This window comes from Coregonus clupeaformis, chromosome 21 (assembly GCF_020615455.1).
Source record: "Coregonus clupeaformis isolate EN_2021a chromosome 21, ASM2061545v1, whole genome shotgun sequence".
Lineage (NCBI taxonomy): Eukaryota > Metazoa > Chordata > Actinopteri > Salmoniformes > Salmonidae > Coregonus > Coregonus clupeaformis.
The window spans coordinates 57,738,911-57,759,696 of NC_059212.1; the positions used below are offsets into that span (position 1 = coordinate 57,738,911).

Here is a 20,786-nt window from a genome sequence, read left to right on the forward strand (position 1 = left end):
TCATGGATAAATCAGGTTTGAAAGTATTGTGTGCTGTGATATTTTTACTGTTTTTACAATTCTTGGCGTATGCACCAAACCACCTATAACACTGCCCTCTTGGGGAAGGTTGAGAGAACTACGTAATTCCAGTCAGCCAGACCCCCAATGAGACTTGTGCCATGATGGGACCAACCGCTGCAGCCAAAGTAAGAAGCGTTGGTCGGTTGGGGTTGGTGGCTGACTGGATATTTCCTGCTAAGACTACCCAAATATTACTAACTTTTTAAGTTGCGTCCTTTGTCAATATTTATTGTACAATAACCTAACCCTCTCAAAATAATGTGTTTAATTTATCTAAAGAACAAGACATACCTCTCACAACATTGGGGGAAAAAACGTTGTGTATTTGAACCAGTTTTATTAATTCTCAAGCAGAACATACATGATGGTCCTTTATTGCTGATAGCATTCCATTCTGATTACCAACTTATCATTCTTACAACCAACCCACAACCAAGTACAACATAATTATCAAGCATTATTACCCTCTTCGTTTTTTAACAGTTCTTAGGAAATTCAGACTTTGACCAACCTTCTGGCAGTCCAGTGGGAAAACAACAGATTTCCCTTTTTATTCAGGTGATGGAAAAGCTAGCCCTCCAGTCAACACAGATTTTGTAATAGCTTTTTAAATCATGATTAAATCATTATTTTTTAAATAGCAAATCCTGATAGCGTTGTTGTTGAATTCCGGTTTAATGTCGAAGCATAACGTTTTAAGTGGTACTGCTACACCATTGTCATCCTCCCCGTCCTAAAACTGTAAATGAAATTCCTGAACGCATACATTTTATAACCATTATTACATCATACCTTATGATAATATAACCACATTCAAAATCAGAGTTATTGCCATATATTTTTGCGTGACTAAGAGAGGAAAAAGGGATATTGTACATATTCACAACTTGACTTGACAAATGGCATGCAAAGACATAAGGTACACAGAATTGGAATATAAAATTTAGTTTAGACCTACGCCAAGACCGTTTGGCTACACCGGGCTAGACATGACGACACAGTATGTGGACATATATACGTGGGTGCAAACATTTTCACATAAACCTCATAGACAAAACCAAACATTACCCTAACATCATGATATTATTCTTCAAATTTCCTTTAAAGATAAAATATGGCTTATAGTATTATTCTCTGATGTTTTTGTTTTTAGACAGACGCACGTATGATTATTTTTCATTTATCATTTTTTCCAACCAACCTCAGGCTATTTACAAATAAAACAGGTGAAGCGTGGAATGTTTTTTATTTTAATTTCCGGTGCTAACTCTCTGCTGCAAGGGGCCAGAAAATTAATCTAAAACTCTCACCTAGAAGGATACCGTAACAATCTAATGTAACTCCAACAACGTTGTTGCTCGGCTACTTCTTCAGCATGTCTTGGAGTGGACCAGGGAGGTATTTCATAACCGTGTCCATGATGCTCACCTCTTCCTCATCGTCGTCTCCGCAGCCCTTGGGCACGGACGACTTAGGACGGGTCAGACTGCCCTCTGCAGACTGCTCCATAGCAGCCTGGGCCTCAGCCTCAGCCTCCTCCCTTTTCTTAATTCCGTACTGGAAAAACAACATGATAATAGCATTATAATAACGTTACTATTATAACATTGTGTCAGACTGCCCTCTGGAGAAAACGGATAGTAAAGTAACAACTTTATAATAACATTATCTCAGAAAATACACTTCTTATGAACACCACATGGTTAGGAGGGAGCTGGGGAGTGATACAGGAATTGTCTCCGTCTTTTTTAATGCCATAATAAAGTAAAGAATAACAAAACATTTAAGCATTAGGTCAGGAAATACAGAAAGACAGTGGGGGTGGAGTTATTTTTTAATTATGTCCTTCATAATGGCATTAACAATAATATGGCAACAAAAACATTGGGCGCGTGCGAGCGAATCACTTTTGTTAAGTCGCCGATCATCGTTGGTCACCGCCTTTCAAAGTGTGTTGCATTGTGGTTATGAAAATTAACTGACTTGCGACTAGATGTCGACTGCATGAACTTGACAATCATGTGATCAAAGGCAGTGGCGTGTATTCATGGATGCCAAGGGAAGCCAGGCTTCCCCAAATATTTGACCAATAAAAAAAATACAATTATAAAATAAGTGTATTTTGTCTCTCTCTGTGTTTTCATAATTTTCGGTCAATTCGCAAGTAGCTGAATCTCACCGGAGAAATCAACCGAGGGAGGGAAACAGCGCCCCTCTGTGACAGTATGTGTAGCCCATGTATCTGATACTGTCTGGACCAAAAGCATTTGATTGATTGATGCCAGCAAGCATTTGGCCACCCTTGACAATTATAAAATAATTAGCCAATCAGCATTGAGCTGAGCTCAACTGTGGGTTGTCCTGGTGCAGCAAAACGCCCCGCAATAGAGGCCAGTTTGGATTTGGCTTCAGACCAATCAAATCACTTCCTTTGCAAAACGTCTGCTTGTGTTGATGTCCTGCGGTAGCTAGCTTGCTAAATCGGCCCTTTCCTAAGCCATGGATGGAGATGGGGATTTGAACTTGTGGTTTTGACTTAATTCTCTTTACAGTCCAATGATTATGACGTCAATTCTGATCTAACCATAAATTAATATGTTGTGCCACTGGCCTGAGATGACTGAAGTTCAAAATGTAGCCTAGATGTAGCATAGTAGGCTCACGTTAACTAGCTAGCTAACTTAGATGGTTCATTGTTGCCCATGCGAGGAAGTCAGCCTAGCAAGCATTTTAGCTAGGTAGCCTATGACAACTTAAAGTGTACTCTATGACAGAGTCATGGACCCTTTTGCCAACATGAAAGAGAGGAGGATGACATAGGCTTTCAACTAGTCTACATTCAACTAGTCTACATTCAACTAGTCTACATTCAACTAGTCTACATTCAACTAGTCTACATTCAACTAGTCTACAAGGAGGGTGAGTGTAAATATTTGCATTGTGGACTTCACCAGACAGATGTTGCTCTCCGGTTCTGTGATGAAACAAACGTACAGTATGTGTAGTTGAATTTATTCCACCACTGTGTGACTTGTATAATATAATGCCATTTAGCAGACACTTTTAGCCAAAGCGACTTACAGTCATGTGTGCATACATTTTAAAGTATGGGTGGTCCCGGGGATCGAACCCACTAAACCCACTACCCTGGCGTTACAAGCGCCATGCTCTACCAATTGAGCTACAGAGGACCACTTGTCTTTTTGTTGTCACAGCCTTATTGTATATAACGATGGTGTATGAATGAATGGGTTATAGAGCAAACAACGCAATTGTCACAACATCGGTTGTAATATGCCTTTTTTACTGGCTTGGCTTCCTCAGTGATTTTACCCACGCACCGCTACTGATCAAAGGTCATGCAGTTTTTTATAAATTTGCCTTCTCACCAACTGCACCATGCAGCCATCACCTGCATTGTGGGAGGCACTATTTGTCAACCAATCATTAGGGTGTTTTGACATGGCAGCTAAACTCAGCAATAAACGTCCTCTCACTGTCAACTGTGTTTATTTTCAGCAAACTTAACATGTGTAAATATTTGTATGAACATAACAAGATTCAACAACTGAGACATAAACTGAACAAGTTCCACAGACATGTGACTAACATAAATGGAATAATGTGTCCCTGAACAAAGGGGGGGTCAAAATCAAAAGTAACAGTCAGTATCTGGTGTGGCCACCAGCTGCATTAAGTACTGCAGTGCATCTCCTCCTCATGGACTGCACCAGATTTGCCAGTTCTTGCTGTGAGATGTTACCCCACTCTTCCACCAAGGCACCTGCAAGTTCCCTGACATTTCTGGGGGGAATGGCCCTAGCCTTCACCCTCCGATCCAACAGGTCCCAGACGTGCTCAATGGGATTGAGATCCGGGCTCTTCACTGGCCATGGCAGAACACTGACATTCCTGTCTTGCAGGAAATCACGCACAGAACGAGCAGTATGGCTGGTGGCATTGTCATGCTGGAGGGTCTTGTCTGGATGAGCCTGCAGGAAGGGTACCACATGAGGGAGGAGGATGTCTTCCCTGTAACGCACAGCTTTGAGATTTCCTGCAATGACAACAAGCTCAGTCCGATGATGCTGTGACACACCACCCCAGACCATGACAGACCCTCCACCTCCAAATCGATCCCGCTCCAGAGTACAGGCCTCGGTGTAACGCTCATTCCTTCGATGATAAACGCGAATCCGACCATCACCCCTAGTGAGACAAAACAGTGAGTGAAGTGAGTGAGCACTTTTTGCCAGTCCTGTCTGGTCCAGCGACGGTGGGTTTGTGCCCATAGGCAACGTTGTTGCCAGTGATGTCTGGTGACCTGCCTTACAACAGGCCTACAAGCCCTCAGTCCAGCCTCTCTCAGCCTATTGCGGACAGTCTGAGCACTGATGGAGGGATTGTGTGTTCCTGGTGTAACTCAGGCAGTTGTTGTTGCCATCCTGTACCTGTCCCGCAGGTGTGATGTTCGGATGTACCGATCCTGTGCAGGTGTTGTTACACGTGGTCTGCCACTGCGAGGACGATCAGCTGTCCGTCCTGTCTCCCTGTAGCGCTGTCTTAGGCGTCTCACAGTACGGACATTGCAATTTATTGCCCTGACCACATCTGCAGTCCTCATGCCTCCTTGCAGCATGTCTAAGGCACGTTCACGCAGATGAATAGGGACCCTGGGCATCTTTCTTTTGTTGTTTTTCAGACTCAGTAGAAAGGCCTCTTTAGTGTCCAAAGGTTTCATAACTACCATGTTGATCTGAGCCTTGCGGTTGGAAACCACTACAGTGTCTGACTTTCGGCTGTCGCAGATGCACCTTCCCCGACTTCACTCGCTGACTTTTGTGTACAGTCGGCTTCGTTAGGCTTACCGCTCGAACACACCCATTCTGTTCTAATGCTGCTGCACATTACTGGGGTCTGTGACCTCGATGCTGAATGCATGTTAGCTGTAATTCAATCAAAATCACTGAGTGGAACGGGCCTCTGGGGTTAGATCAAAATAACATCCTTTGTGCACTCACTGTGCTAGGAGAATGCATGGCATGTCATCTTGTGCGACCAAAATAAACTAAAAATGTAAAATATGTATTAAAACTGTCTCTCTTACTGCACAAGAAGAATGTTGTTTTTTTGACATATTCTGCAAATCCGCTTAATAGTTTTGAATGAACTACTGGGAGGGAAGTGCAGGCTTTCGTTTCAACCCTGCAGTAACACACCCGATTCAGCTAGTCAAGGTCCAGACTTAAGACCTTGATTATTTGATTTAGGTGTATTATTGCAGGGCTGGAGGAAAAACCTGCACACCCTGAGGAACCCTGGATAAAGGCTATTACAGGGATATATATTACAGGAAATTGGGATAGGATTCAATACCAAATGTGGTGTGAGCCATTCTTGTACGGTAGACCTACATAATAACATGTTACAAAAATCGATTTTCTGACTTGAATAACAGAGACTTGGAGATCTGATGTCACCCACTCTGTTGGAAGTAAGAGAGAGTTTTGTGTATGTGTGTGTGGTGTGTTTGACAGAGAGAGTGAAAACACAAATCTGTGCTAATTAATTCATCTCTCAGAACAGAAACCCAACTCTTCTTCCTCTGACATATTGTGCACAGCTGTTATTAGCGCCTCGGTGCTTTTTGTGTTATTTTTAGGATCTATCCCCCCCCAAAAAAATGCATTCCTTCCAAAAACAGAGCTGTTACAACTTCTCCTCTGCCTCTCCCAGTCTCTTATAAATATATATTTATTTGTGTTTTACTACACTCTTAGAAAAAAAGGTGCTATCTGGAACCTTAAAGGGTTCTTCGGCTGTCCCCATAGGAGAACCCTTTAAATAAAATTTTTGGTTCCAGCTAGAACCCTTTTGGTTCTAGGTAGAACTCTTTTGAGTTCCATGTAGAACCCTTTCCACAGAGGGTTCTACATGGACCCCAAAAGAGTTCTACCTGGAACCAAAAAGGGTTCTCCTATGGGGACAGCCGAAGAACCCTTTTGGAACCCTTTTTTCTAAGAGTGTAGGGCAGTGCTACCAAGCTGACATCAACCTTGATATTATAATCCATTGAGAGAATTCAGGAGAGAGAGCGACCTTGAGGATGAGGGAGAGGAGAGAGGTGAGAGGGGGAAGGATGGAGGATATGGGGGAGGGGGCTGGAAGGCAGAGGTCATCCTGTCTTTGGCTGCCTCTGCCGTTCTGCTTTTCAGAGTCTCTATTCCCTAGCTGTTATCTTCCTGCCCTGTGGTGGTTAGTGGTTACATAGCAACCTCCGCTAGCAACCATGCAGCAGCAGTGCATCAGGCAGCTGAAGAGGAGCACCGCTTTAAACACGTTGCATCATGGGAAATGTAGTCCTTCTGGTGACCTGATATGCGAAAACATAATTTTACAATAGTTTCCCTTTTCTTTCATTTAAAACGGAGCTTTCATTTTTGCTTAGCGCCTCGAGCAAGCCGCATCGCTAAACTTCCAAACAATGGGGGCCATGCCATGAAAAGGGAAAATTGTTTTGTTGGAGGGCAGCCAAAAAACAAGGTCTTAGAAAACACATCCTCCAGTATCCTCCCGATGCTGTCAAGCGAGTGAACAGTGGCCTCGACTGCAGCTCCAGTAGCTAACCCCTGCTCTCACTGGGGCCTCTGCCAGTGTGGAAACAGGATAGCTAGCAGCTCTAAACCATCAGGCCAAACTCACTTTCACTTCCTTACAGTACTTCAAATGTTTTTTTTGTTAATGTATTTAGGCTGTTTGAGAATATTTGAATCCTAAGCAACCTGCCTACATGTTGTTTGAAGTACAATAAGCCAACATAGCTACTTTATTAGGTGAAATCTGTGTGTTGGAAAATCTTGATAAGAATATGGGGTGAAGTAGGCCTTGTGAATTTCCTTTCTTTTTCGGCTTCAGATCTGCCTACTTCTCACTAAAAACACATTTTGTTTGTTTTTAATAAGAACTGGGGAGTTTCTCCAGCTCAGGTCAAGAGGTAAAGAAAACAGCTCAGGGCCCAACCGTGAACTAAAATCGGCAGCTGATAGAAAGGTTGTGTGTATAACCGTTCAACGTCACATTCATTGTTTATTATTTGGTTTACCTTATCTCTGATGCCTTGTCGCATTGATTCCCTCTCCACCTCCATCTTTGCATATTTGTCTTTCCTCTCCTCCTCCTGCTGCCTCAGAGCCTCTTGTCTTTCTTCCTCTTTCTTCTCTGCGTCGGGGTCGGGCTCCTCCTTGTCTCCTCCCATCATCTTGCCAACATCAGGTGGCCCTCCTGGGTAACACAGAGACAAAGGGCTTGTTGGACATTGCAGCCAACAGTGCAGGCGACTGCCGACTGACTGATCTACAAATCACCTTGCATCATCATAAATAACTATTTTGTAGATTAGTCAGTCACCATTTACCCACAATGCATCATGGATTTGACGCTCTCGAACACGGCTGTTGACAATTGTCAGACAGGCCTGCTTACTTTTAACTTAGACTGTAATATTGTAGAGTAGGCCCAAACAGACATTTACATACATTTTAGTCACAGACACTTTATCGACTTACAGCGACTTACAATCAGTGATGTAGTCACTTTAGAGTTTTTTTTTAGATTACTGGGACAAGGACATGGGCATGGTCCCAGGACTAAAGGAGGTCGCATTATTTTCATATTTTTCAGCACAGAATATGCAACAAGATTAACTGTTTCGGTGTTCCTCATACAATGAGAAACTAAATCGTGTTTTTCTGTGTATCCATCCATTCGTAACACAAAATTCAGTTGCACGTTTCAATGCAGAGAAATGCTGAATGTCAGGAAAAATGTTACGTCACAGTCGCAAGCCTTCTGCCAAAGGAGCAGAACTGTTACAGTCCGAGGTATTGCCTGACTGTGCCTCACGACTGCATGCTTGGTCATGCGAGAGAGAGAGGGGGAGAGAGAAAGAAAAAGAGAGAGAGAGAGAGAGAGAGAGAGAGAAAGAGGGAATTCCAGGAGACTGTTGTGCCCCTGGAGCGAGCTGCTAGTCTGTTTTTTTCTTCTCTTTTTGCTCATCAGCATAAAAAAGAACTGCAGCAAAACGGAGAGAGAGAGAGAGAGAGAGAGAGAGAGAGAGAGAGAGAGAGAGAGAGAGAGAGAGAGAGAGAGAGAGAGAGAGAGAGAGAGAGAGAGAGAGAGAGAGACTGCTGCTCCTCTAGCCGGCCGGTCGGTCGGGGCTTATAGAGCTGACTGTAAATCTACATTCTCTCTCTGATCAGATAGAATCCAGGTTATATAGTATGGTTAAACCAAAGTCAACACTATACACTCACTGGGGAGCACACTCAGCAGAGTGTTCAGTCTGGTTTAACCAGGCTATATCCAGCCCAGGTTAGTATTAGCAGTTTCAAAAAACAGCTCTGCTTAGTAATAGGCAGAATCAACAAATCTGTCTGTCTGTCTGTCTGTCTGCCTCTCTCTCTCTCTCTCTCTCTCTCTCTCTCTCTCTCTCTCTCTCTCTCTCTCTCTCTCTCTCCCTCTGTCTCTCTCCCTCTCTCTCTCTCTCTCTGTCTCTCTCTCTCTGAGTTTGTATTGTGAGTTGATATGAGCAGTAATAGTTATAAATAGCCATCTATGTGTCTTGGTGGCGTGTTCTGATGATGACTGCAGTGTGTGTTTTCTGTTTCATTGCACGTCATGTGCTTTGAAGAGGAAGAAGTGTTTTATGTTGTCGTCGGGCAAATTAGATTAAGGATTAAAGAGGGCCCTTTTTATGAAACTGTGTAACTGTGCATCATCTCATAAAACGTCTTGCTCTCCCTCCTCCACCCCCTCCTCTCCGTCCTTCTCCTCCCCCTCATCTCCGTCCTCCTCCTCCTCCTCTTCGGCCTCCCCCTCCTCCCCCTCCTCCCCCTCCTCCCCCTCCTCCCCCCTCCTCTCCGTCCTCCCCCCTCCCCCCTCCTCTCCTCTCCGTCCTCCCCCCTCCTCCTCCTCCTCCTCTCCGTCCTCCTCCTCTTCTTCGTCCTCCCCCCTCCTCTCCGTCCTCCCCCTCCCCCCCCTCTCCATCATTTCCCCCTCCTCCTCCTCTCCGTCCTCCCTCCTCCTCTCCGTCCTCCTCCTCCCCCTCCTCGCCATCCTCCCCCCTCTCCATCCTCCCCCTCCTCCTCCTCTCCGTACTCCCTCCTCTTCTTCGTCCTCCTCCTCCTCTCCGTACTCGGCTCTTACAGTTCTACTGTCTCTACCGTTTTGACATTGGTGGGGTAGAATTCATTATTTATAGATTCTGGGCTGTGCACTGGAGGAACTCAAGGTCACACACTCACTGAGGAAAAGGATTTGCTTTGCAGTACAGAGGGAGGGATTCAGGGAGATACAGGAAGCAGTGAGTGCACGCTCTCTCTGATACAATCTCATCTAAGTGTTTTCGAATAATGAGATTAGCTTTTACTTTTAGTCAATTATCGAGTTGGAAGAGCATCTGAAGATGCCTCCGTTCTATTTTCTGTTGAGGAAAGAGAAATAGGCCCCCACTGCGTTGTCCGTTGCCACCGGCAATAAAGTACCCTTCACAAGCAGGATAGATTCCCTGCAGGCTCAATTAAACTGTATGTTTTCTTGGAGGTGAGAAATATGGCTGATTCTCCCCTCAATGGACTACAGCCCCACCATTATACTGTAACTTACAACTATCAGATCTGGTCCCTTCAGATCGTCAAACGCCAAAAGGGAAATGGGCTAGCTAGAGGAAAGGAGGTTGTTTTCAGATTGGCTGTTAGTCTTTTATAGTCTTGTGTGGTAATGTTCCTTTTTTCCTTGTTTACCATTAGACTCCACTATGTGGTTGCATGTTGTGGGGTTCATTTGGAAGAGACTGGTCTTGCTCAAGTTTAGATCCTCAGATTAATCTTGAGCTGCCGCCTCGGCCATGATGACACACTGGGTCTCGGTCTGATGAAGTTTGTGCCAAGTCAGCAATGAGACACACCTTGGCCTAAATCCCATTGAGTGCATGTGTGCTATCATAAAATAGCTTGACACTATCCCACTCATACAGTTTCGGCATTCACGGCCTGAATTCACAAAATGTCTCAGAGTAGGAGTGCTGATCTAGGATCAGGTCCGCCCTCTTATCCATTATGATTTAAAAGGCAAAACTGATCCTAGATCAATCAGCGCACAGACGCTTTGTAAATACGGTCCCAGGTAATCAGAAGCGGAGTATAACACTGAGGAGAGTTGTACTAATGTGTGCATGAGTCATGCGCCATAACGGCATCTGGCGTTTATAGAGAAATCTGATACTAAAGAGGCTGGTCAATCATCTCCTTCTGCACTTCTTCTCGGCCCGCCCCTTCACCCCCTGCACTCCAATCAAATCAGGCCCTGAGCCAAAAGATGACATCACCTAACCATTCCAGTGAAAAAGGCTACATAGCCTACACCCCATTTTCCACCCTTCCTCTCACACATCCCATCATGGATTTTACAATGGTGGAAACTCCCTCCAGCCAAAGCCAAACACAGCACATCAATCCATTGCTTTTAGATCCATGATGGGAAGGGTGCAAGTGCACACTGCAAGCAGCAGTAGACTGGGAATGTGTCTGAAATGGTAGGCTATTCCCATATGGCCCTGGTCAAAAGTAGGGCACTATATGTGGAGAACAGGGTGCCATTTGGGAAACACACTGGATGATGGAGCAGTCAGTCAGTGTGGTGGATTCTGACAGGCCTCTGTCACCAGCTACCCGGAGCTTGATTGTCAGTGTGAAATTGCTTTTTTTATCAGGTGAAATAGACATCATGCAGGGACGTATAAGAGTTCAGATGAATGGAAATCAGAGATGAGATTTGTGGATAAATGTATATATATATATATATTTAAAACATAATAATAATTAGTTGTTGATTGTGTTGTTAATATCAAGTTTTAAAAAGTATTATTTATTGACTGTTGTATTTAATTCACTGATGTATCTGTTGAGAAGGATAAGTCCATCCCATTTGCTTTACTGTCGTCACTGTTCCTCTGCATTCAGGCTCTGTGGTTCAAGTGGAGTAAAGTGGACAAATTAGTTAAAGCTATTTGTTTAAATGTATTGGCTGACAATCAACATTATATTTGTGACAAGTATCTCAAAGTGAATTCATTTAGTTAAGCCTGAATTAGTGAAATTAATACAAAAATATTTGGTTGATATTCAAATAGATAACAGGCCAGATGACATGAGTGTAAACAGAGGGAGGGGGAGAGGAACAGAGTGTAGCTGTGTGCATCTACAGTCAAACACTTCGATGCTGGTGTGTGAAAAGGGGCAATGCTACTGTTTGTTTAAGGATTCTTATCGTGGAGACTGGAGAGAGCACGCGGCTATGCAGAAGTTGGTGGTTGGTCCTGCATTTCAATGAGAAATGTAAGCTACCTCTCGCAACCTCGACTCCCACACACCATTCCTATAGGCTATTCAGCCAGTGCAGCAGAAGACCATAACAATGTGGAAAACCCCAGCAAATATGATGAAAAAGTACCACAGATGTACAGTAATATATTTATCTAGACTAGGTGTTCACTTATCAACTATTTGACCTTAACATTTTGACCTTAACATTTTGTATAATATAGTCCACAACAGTTTTGTCCATACCCATCTAACGATAAAGGGACAATATTAGTCTAAATACTAAGTTATGGATATAGCCTATAACTATATACCTATTAATTAACTTAGAAATAATTAATAGAATTGAAAGAATGGCACACGTAATGTCCTTTCCCATCCCATGTACAGTAGATGCTGCATTGCCTTTGAGTGTCCGACACGACCCTGGTAATGGTGCAAAGCATTAATCAACTTACCTCCCATAGCTGCCTTCATTACAAAATTCATGATGATGCTTTAAGTCTTGCCTCCCCTCAGATTCACAGTTTCACTTCAGACAGGACAGATGCTGCCCAGGTGCCAGGAGAAAGAAACCTTAGAAATTAAGACAGTAGAGGTTGAGTGGTTATATTGACCCATAACTCACTTTCTCTATCAATGACTGTGTGTCTCTGCTCCCTCCTTTTAGTTTACAAATTGAATGGTGTTGTGATTTACAAACAAGATGGGTTGTTGGCTACACCTCCTCGGGGTAGTGGTAACCTCAAATGTATAGCCCACTCTATCTTATGAATTTATTCTGACGGGGTGGATTCCACGGAGATTGCCCCATGAATGACAGAAAAAGGTCAATGTAGAGCTGTTTTCTTGGGGCATATTTTGTAAAAAGGCTATAAATTGACCGCAAAGGTGTCGTAAATAACCAGCACAACGTTGGTAACCTGCAATAGCGTAGCCTAGTACGTTGCGTTGGACCAAGTGTATTTCCTATACTGTACTTCAAATGGGAAGAAGCAGCCTCATGTAAGCATAGGCTACCAGACAAGAAATAGCAACCCAATGCCGATAACAGCGTTCATTTGATCAGGGAAATATATAAGGCTAATCAAATCCTTGAGCACATAATCCGCGTTCAATGTCAAACTTTCAATTGTCCGGATTCAGTCAAATGGTTTAAAACCCAAATGCACGGTGAGTTGTAGCCTACGACGTCCCAAGTAGGCTAATCATAATCCCAATCATGGCTAATTTGAAATGAATAGGGCCTACAATCACGTAAAAAAAAAATATATATATATATATATATTCCCCTTTATTCCCGACACATAAGCTTGTCTGAACCCACACACAGCTACAAAATCAACGGCAAAAATCACTTATTTTCTCGAACGCCAGCGATTTCAGCACCATTTTTGGAGGGACAGCTCCCAATTCGTCCCACAACATCAACATCTCCTTTGTCTTGCAGAGTCGGGACATGCGATTACCTTTCCGAGCGTCTTGGATCTGTCAAAAGAGCGACTTTATCCTGGCAAAATATGGAAGTTGTCGCAAAATAAAGAGGGTGTGGAGATCCTTAGATGCTCACTTTGAGCATCCCTGCTGTATTTCCACCGTCTTCCTGGCTTCTGCACAACGACTGCACGCGCGTCAGAGGAGGGAACTGCAGTTGCTGTCTGATGATGATGAGAGGAGGGTAATCACATGGAGTTCTACCAACCTTCTCCCAAACGTCCCACGCCTTCACTGACAAAAACCTACTGCAAATATTGCCGCCTTGCAACGTCTGCTGCCCCTATTACCCAAGAATAGGCTACTAGGTTACACAGTTTGGCAAACCGCCACTTTGATTGATTAGCTAGATATAAACTCGCTGATATAGCTTTCCTCAAAAGTCTGACCTAAATGTTTTCGCAAATAGGGTGAATGCACACTTCAGTTTACGTAGGCTTCTGTAGGTCACTCACGTCATGCACCATTTTGTTAGCTCCTTCATTCATTGGAATGAATATGATGATTGCTTTTAAGACGGTTGCAAGATGTTTAGTCACCATTATAGTCTATATTGTTCAGTACGGCACCGAGATAAAATTAGTTTTATATTGGATAATAATTGATTGGATTTATATAGTGCTTTTCTACCAATTGAGGTACTCAAATCGCTTTACATAGGGGGAAACACCTTATCCACCACCAATGTGTAGCACCCACCTGGGTAATGCACGGCGTCCGTTTTTGTGCCACAACGCTCACCACACATAGTCTAGAAAGGTGAGGAGTGATATATGCCAATTAAGAATGAAGGGGATGATTAGGTGGCCATGTTGGGAATTTAACCATGACACAGGGGTCAACACCCCTACTCTTACAATAAGTGCCATGGGATTTTTTATGACCACAGAGAGTCAGGACACTTGTTTAATGTCCCATCCCATAGACGGCACCCTACGCAAGACAATGTCCCCTTCACTGCGGCATTGAGACCCTCTTAGACCAGAGGGAAGTCTGGCCTTCCAACAACACTTCCATTTTGTTTAAGAGCTATTGAAGATCGAAAACCCCCCCCAAAATTATACAACAACAAAAAGGTGTGGATTTTTCTCCAACCTCACATAATTCTGAATATATCATTTTCATAATCATGGCAAGCTTTGTTTAAGAGCTATTGAAGATTGAAATCCAAAATCGTATTTTTTGTTTAGAAAAATAAAAAAGGCATGGATTGTACTCCATCCACCCCTGATTCAGAATATAATATTTTCATAGTCAAGGCATGCTTGGTCCAATAGCTATTGTCGAGATAAAAAAACGAATGTCCACCGAATATCCAATATAAAACTAGATATAAAACAAGCTCCTTTTCTTGTCAACCATCCAATTGCCCCGACAAATTGTAATTTCAATGAATTTTCCTCCAGTCACTGTGACTGTGCAAACCTGCATGAAAACAACACTATATGAGACCAATAAGAATTTGGTAAAGGCTTAAGACACTGTCAAATATAGGAAATGGAGAGAAGATGTTTGGCACTCTGCAGACAGTTGAAAAAACAACCTTTTCATTTCTATTCCCCACCAGGCTCCAAAGCTGCTCAGAAAACTGTTTAACATTTCATAAACCATTTCTTCACCTTACCTTTATCCTAGTCTGATCTGAAACGGAGTAAGTGTTTCTTCTGTGTGATGATAGACAGAGTTTGGGTTTGGTACATTCATTCCACATTCCAAAAAGGATACACAGGGTCAACAACCATCTTTTTCATTTCTATTGTCTGTAGTGGGTTATTTGAAACCATTTCAGTTCATAAGTTAAGTGAGCATCAAAACAAAATGCATGACATTTCAGTTGATGCATTGGTGCATCTCATTTAAATTACACAAATTGAGTTTAAGACAACCAGACAAGGTTACTAAACGTTTTATTTTATCTTTATTTCACCAGGTTATCCCATTTTTCAAGGGAGAACATGGACAGAAAAATCGACCAGAAAATAAGAAAAATCTAGAAAAAAGCTAAATAACCCTATAGAGAGGAGAAAGAGGTCTCCTAAAACACTGCACATGCCCAGAAGCTACTGTATGAATTAACTATTCATCCGCCATCCCCTAGCTGCTCCCTCAATCTCTCTCTCACTCTCTCTTCCTCTCTCTCGCCCACTCTTTCTATCTCTTTTTCTACTTCTATCTCTCTTTCTCTCTCTCTCTCTCTCTCTCTCTCTCTCTCTCTCTCTCTCTCTCTCTCTCTCTCTCTCTCTCTCTCTCTCTCTCTCTCTCTCTCTCTCTCTCTCTCTCTCTCTCTCTCTCTCTCTCTCTCTCTCTCTCTCTCTCTCTCTCTCTCTGTCTCTCTCTCTCTCTCTCTCTCTCTCTCTCTCTCTCTCTCTCTCTGTCTCTCTCTCTCTCTCTCTCTCTCTCTCTCTCTCTCTCTCTCTCTCTCTCTCTCTCTCTCTCTCGCCCACTCTTTCTATCTCTTTTTCTACTCTCTCTCTCTCTCTCTCTCTCTCTCTCTCTCTCTCTCTCTCTCTCTCTCTCTCTCTCTCTCTCTCTCTCTCTCTCGCTCTCTCTCTCTCTCTCTCTCTCTCTCTCTCTCTCTCTCTCTCTCTCTCTCTCTCTCTCTCTCTCTCTCTCTCTCTCTCTCTCTCTCTCTCTCTCTCTCTCTCTCTCTCTCTCTCTCTCTCTCTCTCTCTCTCTCTCTCTCTCTCTCTCTCTCTCTCTCTCTCTCTCTCTCACTCACTCACTCACTCACTCACTCACACACACACACACACTTATCTCAGCCTCTCTCGCTCTCTCTCGCTCTCTTTCTCTCTCATCCTCTCCCCCTCTCTCGGTCTCTCCCCCTTTCTCCCTCAATCTCTTCAATCTCCCCCTCTTCACTTCTCTCTCCCTCCTCTCCCTCCCTCTCTCTCTAAAACGACATTTGCATTATTTAACAGCCCCTGCAAGGGTGACTTTGTCTTGGCGTGCTTGACATGCTGCCTGCTCCCCACTGCCTAGTGCTAGAGCCTATATACCCAGCCCCACTGTGAGTATTTGGAGCCAGGCAGCTATACTAATAACTGACTGCAGTAGAGGGTTACAAGAAGGGCTGACATAGATTCCATTAATTCATCAAGACACAGGGACTGTGTCCGGGAGAAACACACTGACACAAACATCCATCATTCTCTATATAGAACCCTCGTATGCTGTAAAAATGACATCACTCCATCACGGAACTCACACCAGAGAGGAGGGTTCTAGGAGTTCCACTGAGCTGTATTGAAGAACGTTGGAGGAGAGGAAGAGATTGAACCATTTCACTAATTGACTGCTAACACAGTGGTTGGCTATGTGAGAAATGTTGCTTTTAGTCATGGGTAAAAAACGGATTATCAGGAAAGGATATTTGACATTGTGGAAAAATGTTGTGGGGGCCTGTAGAGTTTTCAATATCATTACATTCTGACAAATGTTAATAAATTGTAAATGTTATACATTTTACATTGACATTTGAGTCATTTCGCAGACGCTCGTATCCAGAGCAACTTACAATAATGTATGCATACATTTTCCTACTGTCGTACTCCCTATGATATTCTATGTGCTTTTCCAGAGCCGAGGAGGAGGGCAGGTTTGCTTTGATATTAGTGTCCATCAACTGCACTCTGTGGTCTCTGGAGTAGGTGTGCCTGCCTGTCTGCCTAGCTGGGTTTCCACTGCAATGCGTAAAGGGTTCACTCCCCAGCGAGGGCGGGTCCAGCTCGGCCGGACGTCCTGCAGCTATTGTGATGTTAAGAGCTTTGAGTGATCTCCCCTCCCACTGACTGCACCTGGGCCCTGACTCTGGCTGGGACTGGGACTGGGGCTGGGGCTGGGGCTGGGGCTGGGGCTGGGGCTGGGGCTGGGGCTGGGGCTGGGGCTGGGGCTGGGGCTGGGGCTGGGGCTGGGGCTGGGGCTGGGACTGGGACTGGGGCTGGGGCTGGGCGAAGGAAACAGCCCAGACTACAGGGAAGGGAGTTGGGAGTTGGAATGGGTCCAAAGTGCTGTATACAGTACAGAGAGCTGGAGATGTACTGCAGATTGCGTCCCGACTCCCGTTCATAGACTACTCGGTGGCAGCCAGATAACTTCACACACTACACACACACCCTTTCACTCCATGTTTTTAAGAGAAAGCGTTTGTGCATGACATTGGATGTGTTTTGCTCCTGAAGGGTTTTGGGTTCATCTAATTAGTGCAGTGAGGGATATTTGGCTGAAAGCAACGTTAACTCATTTAGTAGAGAGACAGTACTCTGTGTGTGATACATAAAGTCTTGGTGCCAAATGTGAATATTAGCACCAGATGTGGACCCCAACTGGCTTCCGCTCCTTGCTACTGTGCATACGGAAAATGCTCTCACGGAATCACACTTAAGTAAACTAGAGGAACACTGTTCAGGTTTTTGCTTTCTCCGTGTATGCTCATGCTGTTACCTTTTGATCTTTGCATGCACGTCAATGCTGGTTTGATTAAGCAAGAATTCAGTGATGCCTTGTTAAATAACACCTTAGTTAGAGAGACTGCAACTGTCCTCTTCCCCCCATTGTGTCAGAGTGTTTCTGAACTGTCTGTGCCATAGCCTTCAAATATATCTTTAAAATTGTGCAAAGAAAAGCATTGCAAGCCAAAGTCTACCATCCTTGTCTGATGTGCAGCCCAATCCACTATTCACCTCTCCCTGCATTGCTATCACAAAACGCCTATTTGACTTTTAGCTTAAGCTGTCAAAACACAGATGCACAGAACACCTCTGAATCAGACTTCCCATTACTTCAACAAATGGTTGAACGAATACAGTCCAAATGACTTAACGCTCAGCGATATTCATCACTGGTCATCGGAGCCCTCTAAATCTATACCCAAAGGCCTCCCTCACATAAAACAAAAATATCCATCATCACAAAGACATCCATCCACCATCTTAGTTTTTTCCCCCAGTGAGCATTGAATAACGTGGTTCTAGATTCGCTACCTCTGCAGAAAGTGAAGAATGTGGGGGCCACAGTATAGGCCCTGTATTGATTAAAGGCTGTTGATCGATACTGCACGGTTGATGGTTAGTCGTTTTATGAAGGGCAGACATGCCGGCCCACTTTGTTTTATGGTCTCCCTCACCCTCTGCTGACCCAGCGCTCTTTACAGGCTCTGGCTTGGGGCAGGGGGAAGCAGAGAGGAAGGCAGGCTGGGGGAAGCAGACCAGTCAGGGAGACCAGGTAGGCTGGAGGAGACAGACCAGACAGACAGGCAGGCAGACAGGCAGAGGGTGCGGGGCATGTCTTTAGTTCAGCCTCCTAACATCCTCTGGAGTTCAGTGGCAGAGGGAACATTTGATATTGTGTTCATTGTTGATTAAGGGCGTTGTTTGTTCTCTGTCTGTGTCCTCATAGAACAGTGAACTTTTATTCTGTAGTGTTTGTGTAGTGCTTTGCTGTGTGTTTGTGTAGTGCTTTGTGTCCCTCATCGACTGAGTCATGTATTGAAAAGAGAAGTACAGTCAAAAGGATATTTGATCATATTTTGGTATAACAATGATATTACCATATCCGTGTAAACATTTGTGTATAACATTCAGTGGTCAAGTCATTCAAGTGGTCTTTCAATCGCTGTGTAGGTCCATGAATACATGTAGTAATACATTCAAGAGGTCATGCATATTTTACAGCTTTAAAGGATAGGCGAGGGAGAAAACAGTGAGTGACAGATATATCAGAATCTTCTAAAGATATTTCAGGGTCATACCTCTCCTTTAAAAATTATCTCCACTTCAAATGATGATAGTACATAAACAATGCCATAATTGACATGCGTTGTGTGGTCCCACAGAAATACCTCCAAGGCTGCGTGTGTGTGTATGACTTTGCAGATATGATGGGTTGCCCTTGAGAAACCTTCACTAGCATGCAGGGATGATGAAATGCACTCTCCCCTACTGTATTCACTCTACCTCCCCCCTCTGACTGAACCACGGAACTGCACCCGAATCAGACGCGCAGCGAGCACACAGGCATTTAAAAATGCTGTTGTGGATCGAGGGAGGCAGTTGTACGCCTGAACTGTTGGTCCACACAACCGTCTGGGTTGTTCAAACAGCTTCCTTCCCCTGTAATTACTTAATTCATTAATTAGTAAAATGATAAACTGCTTATAAAGGGGTGAATTGGATGCTATCCTAGCTGCTACCCTGTAACGTATATACTGTTTAGCCTACACCTAAAAATGCTGTTACGGTCAAACACTATCCAAATGGTCATGTCAATTAGTCAACAGACATTTGAAACATAATCCAAATCAAACGTAGATGCCCTGGCTCCTGAGCATAACAGCTTTCAGACTGTGTGTCTGAGAGGGATAAACTTATTTTAAGTTGAACAGAGCTACATTTGTTTGTACAAATATAATAGAAAGTACATAAATTGTCTATGTAGCCTATCTATTTGGATATTTACCTCATCTTTATTGGTCCAGATAAGTCCTTCTACAACACAAAGCACTGTGATAAGTGCTTCCTGTACTGCCCCATAAGCAAACCTGAGTTGAAAGAGGACAGGGAAATTCTCTCTTGGCTTGGCTGTTTAATACTGGGTGGTGGTGGAGGCGGGGGCCCTGGGGAGGAAACACAGTTTTGTGGGGGAACCCATGAGCAGTGGAGCTGGATAGGAGAGGGGAATACCAGATAACCTGCCCCTTGTGGACAATGCAGATGTAATGGGGTTATGTTGTGACGCAGACCAGTGAAGTAAAGGTCTAATTATAACACTTTTAAGGGGCTACCTTATAGTCAGCCAGATACTGTACCTACTTCACAAGGCGACAGTTAAGTGAGTCAACCTGGGGACTAGTAGCTTGCTTTGTTTACCGAACGGCTACTGAAAGAAGTGTTTGTAAATACCTAATTTAATCTAAGCGTGCAAAGAAGAAGAAGAACGCTTTTTGTGCTGTTTGTCTGTGTAAAATGCATGAAATAGGGTCAAACAAAGTCAGTTCCAAGGAGCCCATTGCAGCAGTGTGACAGCCTTTTGTTCATTCAACACTTCCCTGGACAAGTCCCCGGGGTAGCACTGTTCTTTCATGATGTCTGGGTTTGAGTGGGGGGGGTGGTAGAGAGGGGTTCAGTGGTGGGGGGTGAGGAGGGGTTGGAGGGGGGTTGGGAAGAAGAAGGAGTGTCTGAATTCTGGTCTCCCTGCACGTCCTACTGCGTCACACAGTCCGCCCCCTCCATCACCCCCCTACCTCGCGCTCTCTCTCCCCTCTTCTCTCTCACTCTGCAGCTCTCAAGGCTTAACACCAGTCAGCTCTTATGCAATCCAGCCCTCATTTGTGGAAATAGCCCTGCAATGCAGCACAGTTATAAAATAGCAAGCCGCACTGCTGCTGTTGGGTTGTGCTCAGGATGGGGGCTGAGAGATGTGCTCAGTGAAGTGGCTGCAAGGGAGGGAGGTCCAGCACACAGTTGCTGCCTTTAAAGAGAGGGTTGGAGATTGAACACTCAGAGAAGAAAGATCTGATATTAAATCAAATGTCTGATTTTTCAAATCTTCTGTTTTTCAGTAGGCTAATTCATTGCTGCCTTTGCTGACTGTATGCAAGCATGCAGATTTGCAGAATTCAGAAACATCTTAATGCAGAAAGAGTTGATCAGATATTTTATGTAATATCCACCCTAAGAAGACCAAAATAACTTATTATCAATGAAAGGTGTCGTAGCAGAGGTAGCCTAGTAGTTCGCTGAGCTATGCGCTCTCACTTGCCTGATGGGTAACTTTGCCGGAGACCTGAAGCTCCTAGAGATAACACCTAGACTTTAGCTTAGTGGGATATTATGAGTTGAGTGAGGACCCACG

General features: G+C 44.0%; 1 protein-coding gene across 1 annotated transcript; it reads right to left on the minus strand.

Annotated features, from left to right (window-relative positions):
• Positions 1-383: 383 nt before the first annotated feature.
• cplx2l (complexin 2, like) lies at positions 384-13,186 on the minus strand. The gene is made up of 4 exons (XM_041843016.2): positions 12,911-13,186; positions 11,900-12,017; positions 7,166-7,344; positions 384-1,620 (listed from the first exon to the last, which is right to left on the minus strand). Exons 2-4 carry the CDS (start codon positions 11,928-11,930, stop codon positions 1,426-1,428), a joined length of 405 nt encoding a protein of 134 aa, XP_041698950.1. The 5' UTR covers positions 11,931-12,017; positions 12,911-13,186; the 3' UTR covers positions 384-1,425.
• Positions 13,187-20,786: the final 7,600 nt, after the last annotated feature.